The 23,324-nt window shown below is 38.6% G+C and overlaps 2 protein-coding genes across 15 annotated transcripts in view; one reads left to right on the plus strand and one right to left on the minus strand.

The window, feature by feature from the left end:
- Nucleotides 1-20,660, plus strand: part of LOC129725732 (single-stranded DNA-binding protein 3) — a 108,197-nt gene extending 87,537 nt beyond the window's left edge. For 7 of the 14 annotated variants that reach the window (XM_055681866.1, XM_055681874.1, XM_055681868.1 and 4 more), the window contains 4 exons: nucleotides 3,279-3,469; nucleotides 3,537-3,683; nucleotides 3,763-3,969; nucleotides 8,059-9,251. In XM_055681866.1, coding sequence (XP_055537841.1) covers nucleotides 3,279-3,469; nucleotides 3,537-3,683; nucleotides 3,763-3,969; nucleotides 8,059-8,163 — 650 coding nt within the window. In that variant the 3' untranslated portion in view covers nucleotides 8,164-9,251. Of the gene's footprint in view, nucleotides 1-3,278; nucleotides 3,470-3,536; nucleotides 3,684-3,762; nucleotides 3,970-8,058; nucleotides 9,252-20,323 lie in introns of those variants that run through there. The other 7 variants (XM_055681870.1, XM_055681876.1, XM_055681873.1 and 4 more) reach the window with 2 other exon arrangements.
- Nucleotides 20,524-23,000, minus strand: LOC129725731 (GPI mannosyltransferase 4). The gene is made up of 3 exons (XM_055681865.1): nucleotides 22,754-23,000; nucleotides 21,756-22,695; nucleotides 20,524-21,693 (listed from the first exon to the last, which is right to left on the minus strand). The coding sequence occupies exons 1-3, from the start codon at nucleotides 22,896-22,898 to the stop codon at nucleotides 20,748-20,750; spliced, it is 2,031 nt and encodes a 676-aa protein (XP_055537840.1). The 5' UTR covers nucleotides 22,899-23,000; the 3' UTR covers nucleotides 20,524-20,747.
- Between the last annotated feature and the right edge of the window lie 324 nt (nucleotides 23,001-23,324).

Genomic DNA, 23,324 nt, shown 5'->3' on the forward strand with positions numbered 1-23,324 from the left:
AGAATCAAGATAGCATAATAAGATGATGATAAAAAGAAATAGGATGATGATGAAGAAGAAATGGTTGATGATGATGGAAAAGAAAAAGAATACGAAAGAAAGAAGAAAAGGAATAAGTAAAAGTATAAGAGGAAAAAAGAAGCGAAGGAATAAGAAAAATTGGAAGAATGAAAAGAAGAAGAATGAAAACGAGAAGATAGAAACGAGAAAGATTGATCGAAAAAGAAAAAGAAGATTGAACGAAGGAAAAGAAGAAAAATTATGAAAAAAAGAATGAAAACGAGAAGTAGAAAACGAAGAATGAAAATAAATCGAAGGAGGGAAAGGAGTAGAAAACTGAAAAGAAAAGGAAGAATGAAAAGAAAAGGATTGGAATGAAGAAGAATGAAACGATCAGGAAAAATGAAGAGAAAAAGAATCAAATCAAGAAGAAGAATGAAATGAAAAAGAAGATGTATGAAAAGAGGAAGAATAAAAATAACAAAAATAAAAGTTAGATAAGGGGAAAGAAGAAGAGGAAAAGTAGAAAAAGAGGAAAAGAAGAAAAACAGAAGAAGATGAAGAAGGAAATAAAGAAGAATAGGAAGCAGAAAAAATAGAAGAGGAAAAAGAAGAACAAGTGCAAAACAGGAAGAAGAAGCTAAAGGACAAAGGAGGAAGAAGAAAAAGTAAGAGAAAAAAAGAAATATTAAAAAGGAAAAAGAAGAAGAAAAAATAGAAGAAGAGAGAAAGTGAGAAGAAATAGAAGTGGAAGAAGTGAAGTGGAAGAAATGAAAAGGAAGAAGTGGAAAAGGAAGTAAAGGAGAGGAATAAAAACATAAAAACGAAGAATCATTAAAGAATAAAGAATGAAATCTAAAAAAAAGCTATATCATTTATTAGCATGCTCCATAAGAAGAAAAAATTGGAAAAAGTAAAGTAAGAAGAAAAGAGTAGAAGATGGACAAGAATACTTCAAGGCATACAGCCCTAGTGGTTGTATGAAATGGTGACGACAAATATAAACATTGATTTTAACTCTTGTCTCTCCCAGATGGTCTCGAGGTACGATGCTGGCCTAACAAGCCAGTCGTCGTAGGTCTCGGCGCGGGAAAGAATGTTAGTGTCAATAGGATCGTAGCGCTAGCCCCGCAATTGTCCTGTACACTAAACAGTCGGCTGCGAAGTCTGTGTATAAATAAACAGAAGGTCAAGTTCCGAATCGGAATGCAACACCAAGGCTTTTCTTTGCTTTTAACTCTTGTTTAACGTATTTCACTACGCCTGTTATACACCGTGCTCCACTTGCTATCGTGTTGAGAAAAAGAGTGAAGTTGAATTTTCTACACGCAGTCTTTTGTATCAAGTTGGGCGTAGATTTTTGCAATGAAGGCGGAGCGACGCAGATTCGAGAAAGAGAAACGAAACAAAACACCTTCAATTCTACTGAATTATTAGTTCAGCACCAGAAGTTTGTGCTTTGCTGATGCGAAAATTACCCTGGTTCTCGATTAACTAATCTGCGTTATTGATATTGGACCGATAACGGTGTTCGAGTGGGTACAAAGGAACAATTGAACCGGAAAATCACCCAATTCAGCAGTGAAATTTCTCAAAATGAGGGTTATATCTTGCTGCGATAAACTGTTCATAGGCACCACAATCGTTCATAACTCTTATCTTCAAGCATTCATAGTTCTGAAAAGAACTGATTCTATAATTTTCAACTAGAAATATGTGCTGCAGAACGCTGATGATTGCACCACCGGTAGTCGCGAATATTTTGCTTGGCCGCTAATAATAAATTTGCCCTCCGCTCTGCCAGCAAAATATCCTGCAGCATACGATGATACCTGTTGCTGTCGTATGTAAAATAAAGATGAGATGTTCCGCAGTGTCTGAAAGTTGACTCGTATGCAGCTCGCGTTTCCTAATGCCGCGTACTTCTAACAGCCGTACTCCACTAGCTACCGTGTGACGAACATTTCTACACACAGTCTTTTGTATCGAGTTGAGCGTAGATTTTTGCGTTTAAGGCGTGGCCACGCAGTCTCGAGAAAGATAAACGAAACAAAACACTTTGTTTAGGCAGTGGAATTAATTCCGTCCATGTTGTTTTCATCCGTGCTCGGGAAGCAAGGCAATAGAAAGGGAAATGTATGGGACAGCTTGACCTTAGAACTTTTCACCTATTTTCACCATTAAGCAGTAAAGCAACAATGTTAAACATTATAGCAAACAATTGTCACACATTTTATCTATCCACCGACATAAAAATGACTAAGATGCATGCAGTTACCGTTAGAAATGTAGTAACAAAAAATGATAAAAAGGGAAATACGAAGAGAACATCGAATTTAAATAATGGAGTTAAAGAAGAAAGAATGAAAAAAAATAAAAATAGGGCAGAACAAATTTAAAGAAAAAAAGTAAGGAGAAAAATTAGAAGAAATCAAAAGCGAAGAAAAAAGAGAAGAGAATACAAAATTAAATTCCAAAAATAACTAGAAATAATAATATAAATAGTAGATGTAACGAGAAAGGGATGAGAGAAATTTAGGTAAAAGAGAGTACTGTTAGGGGAAACCAAGTGATGAAAGGCTCAACAATTTTAGTATTCTCTATTGTTATAAGTTATTGAAAAAAATGCCCAACCAAAGTTGAAAGGTCGAATGGTCTTGAAAATTTTCTCATTCGTAGTATGTTGGGTTAACACTATTAGTATAGAACAAAAGTTCTATGTTTCATAGTTGCTGTCTAGTCTCAGTTTTCAGGTGATTATTAACGGTTCTCTATCAACCAGTTGCAAAGTCCAATAGCATCGACCGCAATGTTATCTCTTCTGATATCTTTTCCGAGCGAGCCCATTTCGATTTATCAGTTGCTAAATGTATCTTGCTCGTAGTGTGTTTCATTGTTTATTGAATGTCGTTTCCAACAGGAATGAACAAAAAATTCCTTCATCCAAATTATTTGCCAAATATCCAAACAATTCGGTCATAGCGAAAAGATTGATTCGAAACACCATCTTTCAACAATGAAAGAAACAATTATATATTTATGTGTGTCTGTGTATTAACTAACGCCAATCCATTACCTCACTGTATCATTGCACACCATTTAACGCTCCACACCAAAAAAACCATCATCGCACCCCACGACACATTCATCGCCTAATTGTGCCTAACACAAATCCGCTTATGAACGATTCATCCCTGCGTGTGTGGTTCTAACCCGAAAATCAACCCCCCACCCCATTGCTTGCATTGTTATGCCGGAATAATCCTGCAACTATTCAGGCCCTCCAGGTATGGGTCCGATGAATCCTAGAATGAATCCACCTCGCGGCCCCGGAATGGGCCCCATGGGCGCCGGCACGTACGGACCGGGAATGCGCGGCCCGCCACCCAACAGCAGTTTAGGCCCGGGTGGAATGCCCCCGATGGGAATGGCCGGCGGACGGCCGCAGTGGCAACCGAATACGTCATCGGTAAGAGAATCTCAATTTTACAAATCAAGTTTAACGTAACTAATGTTGATGTTTTTGCTTATTTTAGCCCATGAACTATTCATCCTCGTCACCTGGCAATTACGGTGGTCCTCCAGGGCCGAGCGGACCGCCCGGACCGGGAACGCCCATCATGCCATCACCTCAAGATTCATCCAACTCCGGCGGCGAAAATATGTACACACCAATGAAAGCTGTACGCACCGAACCTACTGTCCTAGTAGTATCCAAGCCCACCAAAAACTAATCCACTTATGTTTGAACCTTTCTTTTAGGAATTTCCAATGGTCGGCGGATCGGACGGTGGCGGCCCAATGGGGGGCCCCATGGGCCCAAACGCTATGGGTGGACCGGTACTTAACAATGACGGCCTGGATGGAATGAAAAATAGCCCGGCGAACGGTCCCGGAACGCCTCGAGAAGACTCGGGCAGCGGAATGGGCGATTACAACCTCGGCGGTTTCGGTGGACCCGGAGAGAATGTAAGTTTCGAATCGTTTTGATAATGCGCCGCCTTTTTGCTACACATTTTACAAGGAACGGGGTCTGCGGGTTGTGTCTGTTAAAATCACACGCACTGCCCCGTTGACCCCCCGACGTGGTTACATTTATATTTCAACATGTAACTGTAAGAAAGAAAGAAAAAACTGAACGAAATTCGCTACAGCAGTGATTCTCATGAGTTTTACTCTTAGTTTACCACATTTTTAGTTGTTTTTGTTTAATTTTTAATTTCATAAGTTAATTTACAACGGTGATGGGTGTGACTAATTTGCAAAAAAAAAAATCGATATTTTCTGTTGTAACTAAAATGGTTCCAGCCCTACTTCTCAAAATTTTGAGCTCCAGTCATTGAATTCCCCCGGGGGAATATTGCCACATAAAAGCCTTGACGAGACCCTTGCGAGCTTTAGCAGGGTCGACCCTCTCAACGCATAAGAATGCAGCGGCTCCACATTTGTTTAATGGACGAATTTGATGATTCGTCGGTCGCTAGCCTTAAAGGGGCCGCCTAACATTCCTTTCCTGCAATCCTATGCTAACCTGATAATTCGAATTGTAAATAGTAGTAGTATCTTATTATTTTCGGTTCATTCATTTTCAAACTTTTGTTCTTATTTTCGCTTTATCAGTAGTAGATATGAACTCATGCAAATACCGACTAAAAGAATCACCTTCAGTAGCCAATTGGAAGCGAACGCGCAGACCCAAAACGGGCGAAGCTCTTTTTACTTTAACGTTGTTGAGTTGAGGTTGGAAAAGGCATTGTTTTCATTGCAAACCAAGCAAACGAAATGAGTTCAATTGTTCATGTACATATATGAATTGTTTAGCAAACGCTAGTGTTTAGAGGCGAGAAGAAAAAAAAAATACCAACAAACCAATCAAAGGAAGAAAACAAACAAAAAATAGCATCAGGTTTATTTGATTCTGTTTCTCAGTCATCAGTTTGTAAGAAAAATCTCCTTCTCTTCTCTTTATTTTTATTATTATGATTTTCGATTTTGCTACAGTTCTACATATACATCCCCGTTTCGGTTTCACTGGTTTTCCATCGCGGGCGGCATGACGTGATACACACATGCACTCACTCCCCCGCCTTGGAAAAATGTATCAAACACAAATAGTTTCGTTACGGTACACACACTGACTGTTCGTATTTGTTGTCCTGCATAATTATATGTGTTTAGAATAATGCAATAGTACATTGTTATCTCATACCAACAATAGCAAAACAACAAACACATCACATCGCATTATTATTGTTAACTTTGGTCGGATTAACAAAACATAGCTTACCACACCATGCCACCCCCCCGTTCATTCAAAATTCTTCTTCTTATTCGATGAATGATTTGGCGAAAAACAGAACAACATTACCATGTATGCGTGCGTGCGTGCGTGTGAGTGTGTGTTCTGTGTTAAATTTTCCCACTTTCACCGTACCGTACACGCCTCCCCCCTCGCCCCTGTTTTTGCACACAATTGTTAATAACTGTTTAATTTTTATTTTTTTTTGTTTTGTTTCGAAAACGAAGCGCACACAGACAATAGTTCTCTAATACCACTTGTTCACTATTATCGTTCTGGTTAGTGTATTGTGTATATAACCATATTATTTATTTGAGCTAACTTGGCAGATTGGCAATTTAAAAGGAGAATAATTTGATATATTTGACTAAAGACATCCACATAAAATCGTCAGTTCTTATAACGTGAAGTTCCTAATAGTTTCTTTATTGATATAATACAGAATCAAAAATTTGTCTCTATCTATCGAAACAGTCTTTTAAATTGAACCTGGGAATTCTAGGACTTTGATGAAATTGCTGTGAATATATTTCATTCAAGATTTTGCAAGGAAACATTTTGAATTTCCTGCGACACAACTGATTTTACATGCCGGTTTAATCTAAGATTGCTTCATGATTGGAACGTGTTTCTTGTTCACGAAAGCGTCTCTTCCAGCAAAATGATCTTCAAAAAACTTAAAAAATCATTTTTCGAAGAAGACTCGATATAAACAGTCGAAACGTCGAAAAGAAAAGCAAAATCGATTACTGGCAACACTGTGAGCGGTGTTCTACCTCCCAGCGAAATTGCTGTTCATGGTCTTGATGACATGCTAACAACATTTGAGCTCTTAAAGCATACTTCTTAGAGTCCTAACGGCAGAGCCACTTGATCAGGAAATTTACTTTATCTTTGCTTAATGTTTTTTGAAATAAAACTATAAAAGCAAATTTCTTTTCGCATTATTAAGAAGACTTGATTGGCGCCTTTTAAACTGTTGAAATTCAGAGCCCTGCGACAGAGGCTTGATAATTTTTATAAACTTTTGTTTATTTTCCGTTCAAGTTTGTCTGTTATTACCATTCCTTGGAAAAACTATCCCGGCCAAGGAACGCACCAACTTATTTTATATTTTTTCTCAAACGGTCATTGAAAATGATCATCTACTAAAGCAATTAGGAAAGCATTTTAGTCCCCAGTTTTAGTGCGAGTTCGATTTACTTTTCGGCTGTTATACCCCACAGCAAGCAAATGAAAATGACAAACAACGAGCATTCGTTTAGTTCCGTTTTTCAGACGTAGGAGTCGCATGGAAATATTTCACGAGCATTCTTTGAGCTTCGTGATATTCGAATCGAGTATATTGAAGCGTGTGATTTATTCTGGGGGTGCGCTTTAATTTTGTAAAAATTAAATCGTATCTCTAATGAAAACGAGCAGCAGTTCGCAGCTAAAAATGTTTAAAGCTATTTGTAGAAAACCAGTTAGCTAATGATTCTATTCTCCAAATTGTTTCCAATTATGATTTCTCTTGTTTAGTACTAATATTGTTCACTTTTTCGTTTCCTGTTTACATATTTTTAAAAAGGGAATCAACATAAAACTACTAAAACTGTATTGTCTGTGTGCACAAGTTTCCGCAACTCTTCGTCAATGTAACTTACGTAGCTCTTAACATTTCCAAACCGAAATCGCGTACTATTTCTCTCCCTCCCAGACTAGTTTGTTTGTGTAGACACAATTCAAGAAGAGAAGCGTTGGATGATTGAAGATTGTGCCATTTCGAATTCGAAACCTACAACGTAAAAATATGTATACTTGTTCAAACAACCACAAAAAAAATTGACCTGCAATTATACCAGTACACACACCCAAAAAAAAAAACACATTTCACCCATCGCAAACAAAATGGGTACACATTCGGTGTCCGCGAGTTGAACTCAAGCAAGATTAAGAGAATCGAAATCACATTACCGTTTAAAAATAAAGAGAAAGAGATCGGATTTTTCAACCACCCCCACCTTTCCCACTCTAAGGAAAGCCCCTCTCATACACATACACACTGTGTAGAAGTAGTAGCCCTTAAGAAACTAAAAAAAATAAATCATATTCAGATGCAGAAGAACGAAGAAAAAACAGCTGAAAAGTTATCCATTACTAGGTTACTTAAGAATGTTGAAAAGTTGACAGAAAACAAACTAATCTACTTACATTGAAATGGGTTTGCAAAAAAAAAAAAGAATAGACAGAACAACCGATTCTGTCGACTTGTTGGATGTTGTTCACTTTTGTACATTTATTAAGTTCAGATCGTGAGAAGTAGTCTGATACGTTTAAACTAAAATCGAGAGAAAGCGAAGAAAACGAAGAGATTGTTGAATAAAGAAGGATATTTTATAGCACTGTGAAAGCGGATTTATTTTGCACTTTCTTCCAGAACAAAGTGGAACCATTAGGCTAAGCTGGATATTTTTTCTCTCGCATTCTCGATCTCGCTGATCTCTCTTTCTCTCTAATCTTGCTTGGTTCAGACGGAACGTTAGTAACGGAAAACAGCGTCGGTGTCGTGGAAGTTGCCGGTCAATTTTGCAAGGATTCAATTCCGTTTTCGTGTTATTCTTATTTTTTGCTCCGATGAAACAACGAAAGGGCAAAAAGAGTAGTTTGCAAAATTAGATTCAAAATCTTTGCCGTTTCGTTGTATCGTGAAGCTTCCTCACAGTAGAACTAGTAACACGAAGACACGAAAACAAACCATTCCGGAATTCCACTTGCAGGACCAGACCGAGTCGGCCGCTATACTCAAGATCAAGGAAAGCATGCAGGAAGAGGCGAAACGCTTCGAGAAAGATTCCGACCAGCCCGATTACTACATGCAATAACATCCTCCTTCTAGCGTTTCTACTACTGCTATTACTTCTACTACAACAGCATCTACTACTACTATTACTACTACCACCACCACTGCAACATGTTCTACTTCTACTGTTGTTGAGACAGCCAGTACTGCGCTGCTCGCAAGTTCAGCTTCCGTGAGTGCTTCTGTCAGTAACGCTGCGGCCGCCACCAACACCGACACCACGACCACTTCTACCGAAAGCAACTAGTTCACTTCCTTCTATTGTTTACCAAAAGAGAAACAAAAATTAAACGCAACACCCGTTTACACACACACGAATGCTCCTGAAGCAAAACATTGACCACTCCAAATCACACCGCTATCGAACTTCACTTTCCAATTACAACAAAAAAAGGAATAGGGTTAAAATTTCCATCAGAACAATCCCACGCAAAGGTCTCAAACCTGATGAAGCATTAGAAATGATAATCATTTTGCTCGATAAGCTGTGTCAACCGTGTGTAACCAAAAAAAAAAAAACAAAATCCGCGATAACCTTTTATCTAGAAGTGCAACTGACAAACGTGAAAGGGATCCCCGTGTCCCGTTTTGTTCACACCCCTCGCAAAGGTAGCGTTCGTTTTTCTTTTTGTTTTGCGATCCCCAGCACCTTCCTTTGTTTGCCGTTGCCCAAGTGGATCCCAAACAATATGGAATGAAGCGGAAAGTGTTAAAGTATTGTGAGAAATAAAGAGAAAAAATAAACAAAAACCACACACATACACCTTATAGGATAATTTCACCAATACCATCATAATTCAACACAACACGAAGGAATAGAAAAGTGAGAAGGAACGAGAAAGCGAATGAATAAAAAAAAAAAACACGTACACACACATTCACACATCTTTGATGGTATTTAAGCGGACAGAAACAAACATGGTAATGCGTGGAGAAAAAAAGGGAAAAAAACACTGAACGGCGGGAGTGAAAGAAGACGAAGAAAACAAGGAAAGATACATCTGTGTTAGAATTTTTTTTTTTCTCGAGCAAGACGTGCAAATCATAAAAACAACAAAAATGGAAAAACCGAAAAAAATAGTGGAAAATAATAATTTTTGTGAAACACAACACCGTCATCGTCCGCCGCGGGCGTCAAGCCAGCTTTCTCTTCGTCTGGGGAAGCGGGTTTCCGTTTGTTGGCCGTTGTCAATTGATCCGAAATGCCATAATAATGTGCGGTTGAAGAGAAATCACTTGAGAAAGTTCGTCTAGGTATGCAAAAGTACTATTCAAGCCATTTGAAACTGGATGGAAAATAAAATATTTAAAAGTTTTACTTATGGTAAAACCGGACTCAAACTTTGCCGTAATTTTGCAAGATAATTTTCCCGAAAATCATTCAACATAACGTGTGTGAAACTTTGATCGATTATTTGCACGCATGCGTAGAGAAGCAAATCGAGTGCTACTTATCCGGTGGAAGCTGAGATTTTTACGCTCGAAATCGCCAAGCGAAAAAAAACTTTACCTCGATATTGTATGGATCAAAGCCAACGTCTAGTTTCACCTTAACCCTCTAGTGCCCAATGCCGCCATTTGGCGGGCTTCAGTCGAAGTTCCGAAATGCTTTAATAAATACTTAAAAAGTGTTTATAATGGTTTATAATGATTGTATCGAAGTCCGTTTAGAAATTAATTTGGGCACTAGAGGGTTAGTTACCCCGAGTGAGTTATGTAATAAAACTGTGAAAATTACATATAAATCCGTCGAGTAGTTTCGATGAACACATTAGGTGAATCAAATTTATGATGATTAAGGACAATATTTTTCACATTTCATAAACGAGAACAGAGTGAAAAAAGTTTGAAACATGAATTTAAAATTTACATCGTGTTCAATAAATTTAGATAAAATTTTAATATTCCATAATTATGTCAAGGTTGTCACTTAACCGAGAAAAAAGATAAAAACGGACGGGAAAAAAACGAGGCTATCACTCCGGAAAAAAAGACGGGAAATTAGGTTACACTCCGGGAAAATTATCCTTCTGCATGTCTTAAGCTTCATTTACTAACCCGTTGTGAGGGATCATCAACGTGAAAACTCGTTTTTTTTTTGTATGATGAACTGATTGGCTTGATTCTGCCGGTTATGAAAAAGCTGTTATTTGGTTTCAGCCAAAGTCGACAGCAGCTTTGCAGCAAGGCCTGCGTTGGATGAAATTGTGGTGGATCAGATTAGCACATTTTGCTGTTCCGCAACAGCTAAAAGGCAATATATTCGGTTGGGTATTTGTAGAAAATATTCCAGCGGCTTCCTCCTGCGTATTCATTCCCGTTTTTCGTGAACAAAGGTTACTCAGTTTTGAACCAGATGGAAGACATGATGTATAGATACATGGTGTAACGATATGTCAAAACGCATAGCCAGCCATGTTGAAAAATAAATTGACATAGCATCGAATTGTTTATAAACAATAAATAACTTCTCAGCAGCAGTGCATGAAGCAATTAGCTTCGATCTGTTTTTAATCGGTAGCGCCCACCGAAACACATTATGAGGGCAATCAACCAGCCCACATCGCTCTGAAATAGGCTATCGTACCAGTAAATTATAATTCAGATATCTACGACGGTGTGAAAGTACGCTTTTACCCTCCCGATATTTACGAACTTGTGCTAATTTACAAAGATGTAACATGAAGCTGCAAATCCACACACAAAATTGTATCCACTGCAAAACCTGTGAAATCCAAGACGTAATGCCAAACATCAATTGGGTGGTCGGTCAGAGTTTGTCGGTACGAGCAGAATACGATTGATTTATATCATCAAAAGGCCGTGGTTTAAACACCTTTCTGGGTTTAGCATTACTAACATCGGAAACAGACCGATAGACAAAAATACCCTGGTTATCAGGTTATCAACATATGCAACATTTGAGACAGATTTCTGTAGGGAACCCATACATTAGAGAAATGACAAGACACTCACCGTTAAGGCAACTGTCAACATCAAAACGGACGAGCTGTATAATTTTGCATTGCCGTTGTCCGTTTTGGTTCCCCAGATTTCTGGGGTCTCATTTTTTTTTTCAATCAACAGTTAGGCGGCTGTTTTGCTACGCTGATCAGCCAGATTCACGGTATCCTGTGCACGGCTATTCTACTGGTAAATCCTGTAAAATAAAATTTTTGTTACCGTTCATAAATTCAACTTTATTATCTCGTTACGCGCTTTTTTTTGCTCTTTTGATGGAAACGCGAACGACAAACCTAGCGAATTCAATTGAACTGTTGTTATTCAAAAATTTGCTAGCTGTCACTTAGCGACATTTCGTCTCCATCCCTCCAGCGAAAAAACCTACCTCACCGCCCGCCTACTTTTTTATCAAACTGTTACACCATGTACACAGAACAGATATGCAACTTCGAACAAAGCTCTGCAGCAAATCGGTACCCAAGCTTCCGCATTCATTTTTTGCTGTTCCATCCTACATTGATTTTACAGTGCATCGTTCGAACAGTTCGCTCCAATAGTTTGAACATGTACCAAAAAACTATTTTTTTTTTGCTTTAATGACCAGGCAAAAAGGTGATCAGGAATAGTTGAATCTATCAAAATCAAGTTAAGACAGGATCGCATTCAAGAGATTTTTAAAGTGGAAATTCAGTAACAATTCACAATCAACGTCAATGAAACAAATTAAACTAAAAATCTTTCAACCATTCAAACATTGTCTAACAAATTTTCTTGGATCGTACACCTCACGACTGCTAAAACTATTTTAACCTGTTAGTTGAATATTTTCGTTGGACTTGGAAACCGAATTTCTTGATCAACGACAATATTTATTTCTCGTACCGTTTTTTATACCTAACATTGCTAGAAATGCATATCAGACGCGCTGTACAAGCACTGCTTACTTCATTAGGTACAATGTAAAAATTGATTGTCGTTAGTCAAGATATTCAGTTTTCAACTTGGGCAACAATGAAATTAATTAAAAATATATCTACATTAAAACCGTTGCACGTATGCGGGTGGTACTGTACGTTTATCATGAAAAGGCACCCTCGCTATACCAGTACCGGGGAGAACAAAGGATTCTCTCGATGAAAAAGCGGCGAGAGCTCATACAGTCCTTTTGTTGTATGAATGGAATATAAGCGTAATGAAATTTCGAGTGTAAAATGCATGCTCTCCACCGCTAGATGTCGATACTTGAAATAAAGAGATTTTGCCTCGTTTTTGGTTCTTCAGTTGAACAGATGTGACCATGTATCTATACATCATGATGGAAGATACCGTGCTGGATCGAAATCCGTACACCTAAGCACATGATAATCTTCGACGGTCAATATAAAATCAAGAAATCACAAATTGCTTTAAACTGACATGTTTAGTTATAGGTCTACTTATATATTATCACTATTTTCCAGCAAAATGATTAAAATCACTCCGAAACTCGAAAAAATCATGTTTAAATAGAACATGTTTTGAATCGAAATCCGTACACAGTTTTTTGTCTGAATCAAAACCCGTACACTTCTGAATCGAAATCCGCACACACGCGATCTAGACTGGATCAAAGTCCATACAACAATAAATCAAACTCCGTATAGATGAAGAAGTACAAAAATTAACATCTTTTATTTATAATTTATCTTTAAATTACCGAATAAGTATATTTTAAGGATCAACTGGTTCCTAAAGTTTCACACGGTTTTCTAATTTTTGATATCAGCTGAAGTAGTGCAATTTTCGTAGCGTTTCGTAGTAACCGGAACGCCGGAACCTCTCGAAGCTTCCCGGTACGACTTTCCCTTGCGCACCTCAGTCACAGCTCGTTTGAAATTGTTTGCCGTATATTTATACTTGTTTTCTTCCATTATATGCTGAAAACAAGTAGAGAGTTCAACAATATATGCATGATACACACGCTGTACGGTTTTCGATTCAAGCAAATAACAAGAATCAAAATCCGTACGGCACAGTTTTTGTTGAATAAATACAACTTACACTATTTATTAGACAATATACAGCTCGAAAATGACAAAGACTTACCTTTTCCATCAATTTTAAAAAGATTCACAGAGTGAAACACTTATATCCTACTTGAAAATCGTTTTTATCTGAAAAACGTTTCCTTAGTAAATTCTCTAATGAAACAACGAAATGACAACTGAAACCGATACACGATTGATTTTTCATTTTTAAAATTTTTTATTTCATGGCCTACTGGCGCATAGTTTAATTTAACAGAAGGCCAACAACTCAACGGATATGTACATGTAACTATCATATGAATTTTCATTTTTATAATGCTTAAAACTGAAGTAAACATCAAGGTGTACGGATTTCGATACTGTACGGGTTTCGATCCAGCACGGTACTTTGATTTGTTATCGTCGAGAAAGACGTATTGATAAATCAAGAGAAACATTTCATAAGGTCATTTAACCACCTATTATGACAGGTTATTCACACAAGTTGATAGCGGAGGGATCACTCTAGCCTTCTGAACGAAAACCACGCTTGGGAGAGGTACTAAAGCTGAACCATTACCAAAATGAAAAGACGCTCCGGAAAAACGATGGTAGCAGATAGGACCTTTTGCAGTGATTATCTAGAAATGTACTTCTGAATAGTGATCGATATCGGATCGGATAGGATCCGGAAAATAAAGTAAAGTGAAGAGTCAGATAGGACCGGCATCTTAAAAAACGATTTAATTTCAGAACAGGCAGACACGGAGTTACTCAGACCGGGATGATTTGATTTTAACCACTAGCAGCTCATTTATTTTGTGGGCTCTTTTTGCATTTTCCTGGAAGTTTACAATTTTAATTCAAGTGATATATTTTGAAGTTCGTCTGTGTTCGTCTGCGCATTGCGGAAACTCGGAAAGTATTTTCTGAAATTTTTTTAGTAATAGAAAAATTTAAAATTTGAAGACATTTTCCGCATCGCTTGTCGCATAGATAAACGCAGTTATTAATCATGAATATATTTCACGAAACTGATTATCTCGTTGAAAACAGCAATCAAAAAACTGAAATATCCGTGTACTGTTGGACCGAACGGAATTTTCTATACTTTCACGCCTAATCGACCTCTTGTAATTATATTCAATTTCTTCAGCAGAAGGTATTTCCATTGGTGTGGATAAAATCCGTAATGTTTTCAGTACACAAAAAAGGAGACAAACGAAACATTTATAACTACTGCGGAACTACGTCACTCTGTGCTCATTAGAAGGTATTCGAAGTTATCATCTATGAAGCGTTATTACTCGTAGCTCCTAATACATATCCGTGGATCAACATTAGGGTGGCAATGAAAATCGAATTTTCGAATTTCGCTTAGAAGTATCTCGAGTTACGTCTTCTCGAAAAAAGTCTCCATGCAAAATTTCAGCTCAATCGGACTTTTGTAACACTTGAGGCAGGCGGTTAAAGTTTCACGAAAAATATCGATGAAGAAAACACGAGTAATGTAATGGTTCATGAAATTGTCGATGTCGAAATATTTTTGGATGCCATATATCTTAGAAATGCATGTAACTTCGAGTTCTGGTGGTATCTCGACCTTCGAATTTCACTTAGAAATAGGGATCAAAAGGTTTGTCTTTTGGGAAAAAGTACCAATACAAAATTGAGGTCAATCGGACTATAGGAACATGTGCCTCAAAGCGAGAATAAAAAAAATTGCACAATGAGAATGTAATGCTAGTCCCAAGCACAACTCACCTGGTTCATTTTGAAATTTTGTTGGTTCGATCAATCGCGGAGTACAACTACGGGCAGTCTATCTAAGCTAAGATACGTCCCTCAAAGCAAGTACACAAGTTGTCTCTGTTGTATCAGCAGTGTGCATCGCGGTGTATTTTTGTGTATTCTCACTAGAGTGATTCACCGCTATTGTTTCGCTCAGATGTGGAGAAAACAGTAAGTGTGTTTTTTTTTCTGCGAACGGCAGAAGCACAGCACAAATCAGAATAAAGTTATGTGGTGCCAGCATGCAGCGCTCATGTTGGGGAAGAAGTGCGCAATGAATTTTCACTCCGTCCTTTCTAATTACTGAGGAGAATAACAAGCCTGCTGCGAAGTAGGATTGAGAAACTTGGAATTACTGGTGATTTTCATACGTACCGAAATCTCTGCGTAAAAATCAGTTCGAGAGAGTTAAAATATTTTTGCAACCTCTCCGGCGTTACGCAAGGAAGCAATTTGGACCGAATGTGACCACGACATTACTGTATTAACCGAGACCTGGATCGACGATCGTATTGACTCCGCATAACTTTTTGACTGTTTATTCACCTTCTCTCGTTGCGACTGTAATCGTCATAACAGCTGAAAGACGCCTAAATAGCTCCGTTGACCCGGCTTCAATAAGTGACACCATTGAACAGCTATGGATTAGCATCTCCATGTTAACTTGCAACATTAGTTTGGTGTCGTCTATCTTCCTCCCGATCGTAGATCCGTTGTGACGACGTGATGTTTTAAACCATGTCAACTTCATCAGCTCCGTTAGCTCTCCCTTAGAATGATCTATCGTTTCTGTTAGAAGACTACAATCAGCCGGGCGTAATTCGAAAACGTGGGAGCGATGGCACATCTCAATTGATCGGATTCATTCACGGATATCTGTTGCCTGTTTTGCTTTGCTAGACGGGTTTAGTTTGCACAACTTGCCTCAAGTGAACCGCGCTACTAACGTTTTCGATCGTCTTCTACAGCGGTTTCCAACCTTCAGGGGGTACGCGAAATGAAAAATCAGTTATGGCGGACAACGCAATTTTGCTTTGTAATATTTTATTCTTTGTTTAGTTCAATCTTGCTCTTAAAACATGACTGTAGTAATCAAACAAAGCATAGTTCAATTTGAAACCTGAAATAGAATACCACAACATGACCTACCACTACTCTCTCACACTCTGCGAAAACATTTCTAGCCAGGGGTACAATCGATACGAAAAATGTCGCCAAGAAGTACGCGGACAAAAAAAGGTTGAGAACCGCTGATCTAGAGTGACACAAATTCGTGATCTGGGAGTTATTTTGAATACTGCGCTATCTTTCAAACAAACCGCACTACAACGAGATTAACGCTAAAGCTAATCGCAAACTCGGATACATGTTTAAGATATCCAACGAGTTTCATGATTCAGTTTATCTTAGATCGCTGTTTTTCTCGCTAGTGAGGTCTATTTTAGATTTCGGCCCCGTTGTATGGTGTCCATTCGACAAGGCAGATGAAATCGACGATCCGGAAATCCTTGTCCACCTGGATATATATGCCCTCAATCGATCTCTTAGACCACTATCCCTTGAACCTGTCTCAACACAATGCACAATATGGTCAATTCGGCCAGTTTTTGTGATAATTTATTGACATTGTTCTAGTAATCAGTTATTCATTAAGACAAACACTCTGTCAGATAAATGTTAATAAATTATATCGATTATAACAATTTACTTCTCACTACGGCGTACTTTTATCGACGTTTTCACTTTACTGCCATCTGGATGTCACTTACTTAATGCAGATGATGTGAAAATATTCGCAATAACGAAAGACTTGAAATAACTCGCCAGGCCTGTCACTTGTAACTTGGACTTATAACTTTTAAACAGCTTAAGTCGTGTTCGTTGCTTAACTTTTTTCAGGACAATTGGTTGCTCTGCACTACTACAGCAAAACGCATCTGGGAGACAGTATGCAACTTAGATTTAGTATATCATTAGGATCATTTCTGTGTTCTGTGTAATTCTGTTACTTGTTAATTCAGCTCTGAAAGTATAAAAATCCTCTGTTTGGGAGTAATACCAAAAACTCCTGTCCGATGGTTAACAAATGAATATTTTTTAATGAGAAGATTTCATTTCAGCAAAACTGTCAATCCTGTTTTTGTGCGACGTTTTTTTGTGTGAAATTGCGGTTATTCTATTTGTGCGACCTTTTTTGTGCAAGATTTCGAGCCATTTAGTTTTTCTGATCCTTGGAATGAAAAGCAACGCAATAAACTGAACACACTGCGACTGTACAGGGACCTTGCGTCCATCTAGCATTAAGCCGAAGTTGCTTCAACTTTTTAGAATGCGAACGGAACCTCTTTGAACATGTGAACCGAATTTAAAATTTCAACAATCAACACTAACGAGGACAGACTATTCGACATGACTGTCGAAGGTTTCCTCAAGACTTCTCACTCCATGGGGCTAGGATTCTTGAATAAGGATTACGTTATGAGAATTTTTCGGGAACAAAACCTTTTACTTCAATCTCACTTTCAAAATCTTGTAATTCATATATTTTTTATTCGATTGTGATAGTTTTAGCACCAACAGGTTCAGTAACTAATTTACTTTCAAGTCAGCGGTGGCCTAAGAGAATTATCTCTTTCTTTCTGGAAAATCCGGTTTTCTGCGGATATTTTATGAGGAATTCTATGAATATTTGAACAAAATCTTATAACTATTGGTTTAGAGTTCATAAAATTACTTCCACAGGCCATTTTTATGATTTTGCGTTTCATGCATTTCTAAGACATTTCTTTAAAAAAAACTTTGACAATTTCATGTGCATTTTTCAATTGGTTAGAGAAATGAAACTGACCATTTTTAAGGCTCTTCTTCTAGTAGTCCGTCAAATTTTGCACGAGGACCTTTTTCAAGAAAACCAAACTTCTTCGCCTTAAGAAGTTCGAAGATCATTGGCATTTTAAAAATACAGAAGCATTGGTACCCCAGCGGCGAGAAGAAATTGAAGAAAGGAAGTATGAAAACACGACAGAGAAGGCGAAAATTGTCAACGGTTTCGAGATAAAAAGGGCGACAATTGTTGCAGATATATAAAGAAACTTGCTAGAATCGACGAGCAGCTGAAAGCAATGAAGGTGAAACAGTTTTCATAATTTAGACTGTTTTTTCAAGGTCATAAATATCATGTAAACATTGATGTTGTTCTCCTTTTATTTTTTTTTCCAATAAGGCTGATACAAATTTCGAATTCTTTTTATGTCCAAGGTTATCAAAGTTAGCAAAGGGGGTGGCAAAACATAAATAACACCAAGACGAAAAAAAAAGAAATATCTTTGATCAAAGTTTGTGTGCAAGTTATGACGTATGTAATAGCGAATTTCTTTATTCCACTGTGTGCGAGCAAAACTGCCGAGGGATAATAAAACGTCATCGCCATTTAAGACGCAAGTAAGAAAGAGATGCCAGATAATTGTTAACGAACTTAGCACGTGCAGTAGTGGGTTGAAGCCGACAAATTCTACAGTGCACTTCGGGCAGCACGGCAGGTCAAAACTGGGTCAAAATCGAGCGAATAAAAAAGGGTTTTGACAGCAGTTTGTGCGCTTCCAGGTCAAAACGAAGTGAGCTGGTGGAATAAAGAAATTCGCTATAACTTGCACTCAAATAAATGTTGAAAAATAACACTTAATTATTATTATTATTTATTTCGCTTGCCTTTTGACGACACTCTCGCTGTCACTGGACTTGTTCGTTGCTAAATAAAGCATTTATGCTGTCGGAAAACCAGTAAAATGAACAAAACGGTTTGAGCTTTTTTTTTCTTCCCCTTCCAATATTCAAGATTTTTGAAGGTGGCATAAAATGAAAATAAAATTTGTAACGGCCTAAAACACCGATGAAACAACATCGGAAGAACAAATAACGGGAAATCGGAAATTGAATTGGACCAGTCAAAAAAAACATTAAGTTATATCCAGATAATCCGCTAAATTGTTTTTATACCAGCCTTGAACCAAGTTCGCAGTATGAGCTGGTGCGCTGTCTTGCTTAAACAGCATTAACCTTGGCCCCTTTGTTGACGAAAATCAGTGGAATAGATATATTTAGATCAGTGGCAAGTTTTCGAACTGGACGTTGTCTATTTCGCTGGATACGCTAACTTTAACGACTTTGGATTTCCTGGCCGTTTGTGGCCGACCGGATCTTTTCCGGTGCTTCAAAGAGGATGTCTTCTAGTACCTTTTGATGATTTTACCGGCTGAAAACCGCTTTACTACAACTTCGCGAAATTGCTTCATCGTGCATCTAAAACAAAACACAACTGACAGACTACCAATTATGTTGGTACCTATTTGTGAGTGCATACATAAAGTAAAAATTCTCACTACTGTCTTCACATAATACGAAAGGAATGGGAAAGACACAACTTGTATTCGAATATATTGAACATGGTGTAGATTGAAAAAGATCTATACTTACTTCTTGTTATACGTTGATGACATTCTTGTCACAGATTTCATGTTCAAACAAAATTTATCTGAATTTGAGATACGTAAAGATAGGTAGCAGCAGAGTTTAAATCTTCCTCGGTTTGAAGGTGGATCATAAAATAATGTAATTATTATTAATTGTTTTCGCTGGAATTTATATTTTTAATTAATATTATACGAGAGAAGATTTAAAACGGTTTTGACTACATGCTTACAACAATTAATCGGACAGAGCGGGGGCCTAGTGTGGTTGGTAACGTCTCCGCCAACCACGCTCGACGCCTGGGTTCGAATCCCACCGCCGACATAGGTGTCGATGGTTGTGAGGTGGCGTGATCCACTCACAACCAACCTAACTGGTCTAGATTCAATCCTAGCCGACACCGGGAGATTTTCTGAGGCGAAAAATCTCTGGGATCACGCCTTCCATCGCATGAGGAAGTAAAGCCGTTGGCACCGGTCCGTTAATAATAAACGGGTCGTGAGTTAGGGTCCTGGGTGTGGAGTCGTCTCCCTGGGCGTCGGTGATTGGCCACAACAGTGGCGGAACTAGACCGACGGAAAATAAGCGAGAATAAAAAAAAAAACAATTAATCGGTACATGGTAGACTATGAATTTCTTGAAATCTTATGATGGATAAATACTGATGTCTTTAGCTATCCTATTTCCTCGGAATTGGAATACGAATTGTCGATACTTTCGTACGAATGTGATTCGAACGACAACAACGAGGACGTAATTATATTACAAAAACTGCACTTTAAAAATTTTTGTTAGTGACATTCAAGATAGTTTCTATCAACTGAAAAAGTGGTGAGAGTAAAACTATAGATAACAAACTAACTAACACAATTCAATAAATCCAATGTATATGAACCGCAACATACTATCCGTACTTTAGTCGAATTTCTTTCAAATTTGTTCTCTTTTGTACAGTTGCAAATCCAACAAGCCTCCAACGGATGGCTACAGTCAGAAACCAATACGAACGCTTGGAGACCATTTTTACCAACCTCAGGACATGCTTAGTAAAAACAAACAGAAAAAATGACTAACGGATGACGGACGGGTTATGCGACAACTTGGAGGAGGCACAAAATCCTCGAGATTCTAATTTAAAGTACAAACAACGGAACTGATGTAACGAAAAGTTTTATTTGCTGTGACTCAAATTTGTGCAAATATTATAGCGTCGTAACTATTTTTGAAAGAAATGCATTTGTTTTTTCAACTGCATCGAGATCAACACAATAAAATTTAGATAAACTATGTACACGTAGGAATGTTTCGACTAGCTTCGAATATCACTGGCGGTCATCCAGATTGTCGTACTGGTGAGCCTGGCATGGACCATTTCCTGTTATTTGATTCGTTTGCGTACCTCGATCCGGTACAGGATCAAACCGAACTGATGTGCCAACGAGGAAAATTGTCTAAGGATCCGCGCTAGCGAGTATGGATTTTGTTCGTCTTCGTGGGCGTAAATAGGACACGTGTCACCCAATTCGTCCAGGTCGGTGTTAATGCCGCAGAGATGTTGGCCCAACATTTTTGGTGGAGCTTCCAGCGATAAGTGCGGATAGAACACGGTCACCTGGCTATGTTTAACTAGAGCCGTTGTGCGGTTGTGAAACACATCGTTCAATTCCTCCGCCAAGCTGGACGGTATGGCCAGGTAGAGTTCATATTTTTGATTGCTGCTGATTGCCTTCATCTCGCTGATATCCAGTATGAGTTTCACCTTTCGGTATAGCTCGGGCAGTTCCATACTGCCGTATTCGTAGAGGAAAAATTGTTTTCCTCGGCGATACTTTTGGCCATTTGCTGGATTTATCAGCAGTGTCTGGCTGCTGGGCAAATTCAGGAAGCATTGTGGCATGCTGTAAATGTGACTTGTGACCAGATGGATTTGTGTGGTTGCTGATCGCAGTTCGATGTGGTGGGCGAAATGGGCCGCTAGCTGGTAAACTCCACCCTGGTGGATAAATCCGTAAAACAAGGTCAGCGCTAGGTTGGTAGAGTACCACACTTGAAACAGATAGCGGGAGCTAGAGCGGGTGCTGAGAACGTAGTTGTACAAAAAGTCCTTGAATCTGGATCGTATTTTGAAGGGGTAGGAGCTGCAGAACCCGCTTTTTAGCTTCGGAGCATACAACAGCACCAGTGGCAAGGTGATTGGAAGGAGAAAGCGTGGTTCCTGATGGTTGATGGAGGACAGCATGAAGATCGGGAAGAATATCGCAGAAAGCATTAGTCCTACGAACGATTGTGCTCGGGGAAGGTTCGTCAATTCATTGGATGCAAACCTATTGAGAAAATTAATCTTATTTTACGAAGCTTTTTGTACTGACGTATAATAGAAACTCACCTGTACATAATAGTGAAAAATGAAACCACCGCAATAACTCCCAGGACATTGTACAGAACAGGAATGTTCACCAGCAGATGTAAGTAGTAGGGGTGTACACCGTGCTGCTTGGTGTTCTCCGAGTTGATGTTATACCGAATAAAGTTCAGCGGAGTCACCACAAAGTTATCGATGCCAATTTCCATCCGTTCCAGCTCTGCTGGTGTTAGATAACCATAGTAAAATGAATCCACCACAATGAAAAACACAAGCGCCGGTAGTGCAGACAGCACGAACGTTACAATCCGCGCATTAAAATCGGCGAACGAAACAGTCCGGGTACCCATGCCTCGCAGCAGCCAGTGAAAGACCAGCGGCATTCCAAACAGGAGAAAAGTTGGACGGTTGAAAACTCCTGCCACGCAGAGTGTTGCAACCAGGGCACATTTGTTGAGCGAATGTCGCGGCAGTGAACTCTTCAATTTGTACAGCTTCACCTTTTCGACATTGTTTCTTGCTTTTTGGTATTTCTCTTCGAGAAACTCTTTTTGGTAGATTACCGTATTGGAATGGATCATACAATCGCTGACAATGTAAAGCAATAGCGAGCACAGGGCCATTTCAATCGAATTTGTGAAGGTTCTAGTGGAATATACGAGCATTACATAGGAACTGGCTAGCGTTAGCAGCCGAAACTGACTTTGTAAACCATAAGCAGTGCAAATCTTCTGTAGGCTCCAGTCGTTGACGAAAGATAGTGCCACCATTAGGAACCGTGGAAACACTAGAGTCACATAACTTCCCCGTAGATTAATGCCAAAATAGTACTTGGTATACATGGATAGGAACCTTAGAAAACTGAATGGCAGCTTCAATCCGAAATACGGAAGAGTGATTGAACGTATGGGAAAAGTGTTATTGAATTCCCACGTTCTAGTGACTTCCAAACCATATTCGTCCCCTTGAAGAAAAATAGTGAGTTGATAAAATATTTCAACGTGGTATAACTATTAACTTACCAACAATCACTTCCACTGACTGGAAAAACTCATCAGGATGAATGTACCCAGTTTGGGGCACGAAGACCAGAACTACTCGAAGAAAGCACAGAATGTAGTACGACACAAGAGATGTCTCTTCATGTTGGATTTTTCTCGAGTTCATTTTAAATCGCTTACATGGAAAACTCGGAAATTAAAGCTCAATTTTTGGTTACAAAAATCGATCGAACGCGCAACTTTCAACCCTTTGTGGTTTGTTGTGGTTTGTGTGTTCGATTTGTTTAGTTTCGTACGTGAAACGTGACAGCGAGAAATGTCAGTAGGCATTATTGGCTGCGTTCTGTTGGCTCTCGAGGTTTTCCCCATAAAAAATCGGCGGTTCATTGTCGCTTGGCTGAATTATATATTATTGTCGCTGCTGTTGAAAATTGTATATCCATTTTGTTGAAAATTGTAGTTGTCGACTGACGAAAATTGATTTTACTCTCATGCTGCACATTATACCTCAGGTCGCAAATAGTGCGCTGTATAACGAATATAGCACACTACTTCCCACGTAAGGATATTCAAAGTCGCGATTTCGGTTTAG

The sequence above is a fragment of the Wyeomyia smithii genome, chromosome 2 (genome assembly GCF_029784165.1).
Source record: "Wyeomyia smithii strain HCP4-BCI-WySm-NY-G18 chromosome 2, ASM2978416v1, whole genome shotgun sequence".
Classification (NCBI taxonomy): Eukaryota; Metazoa; Arthropoda; class Insecta; order Diptera; family Culicidae; genus Wyeomyia; species Wyeomyia smithii.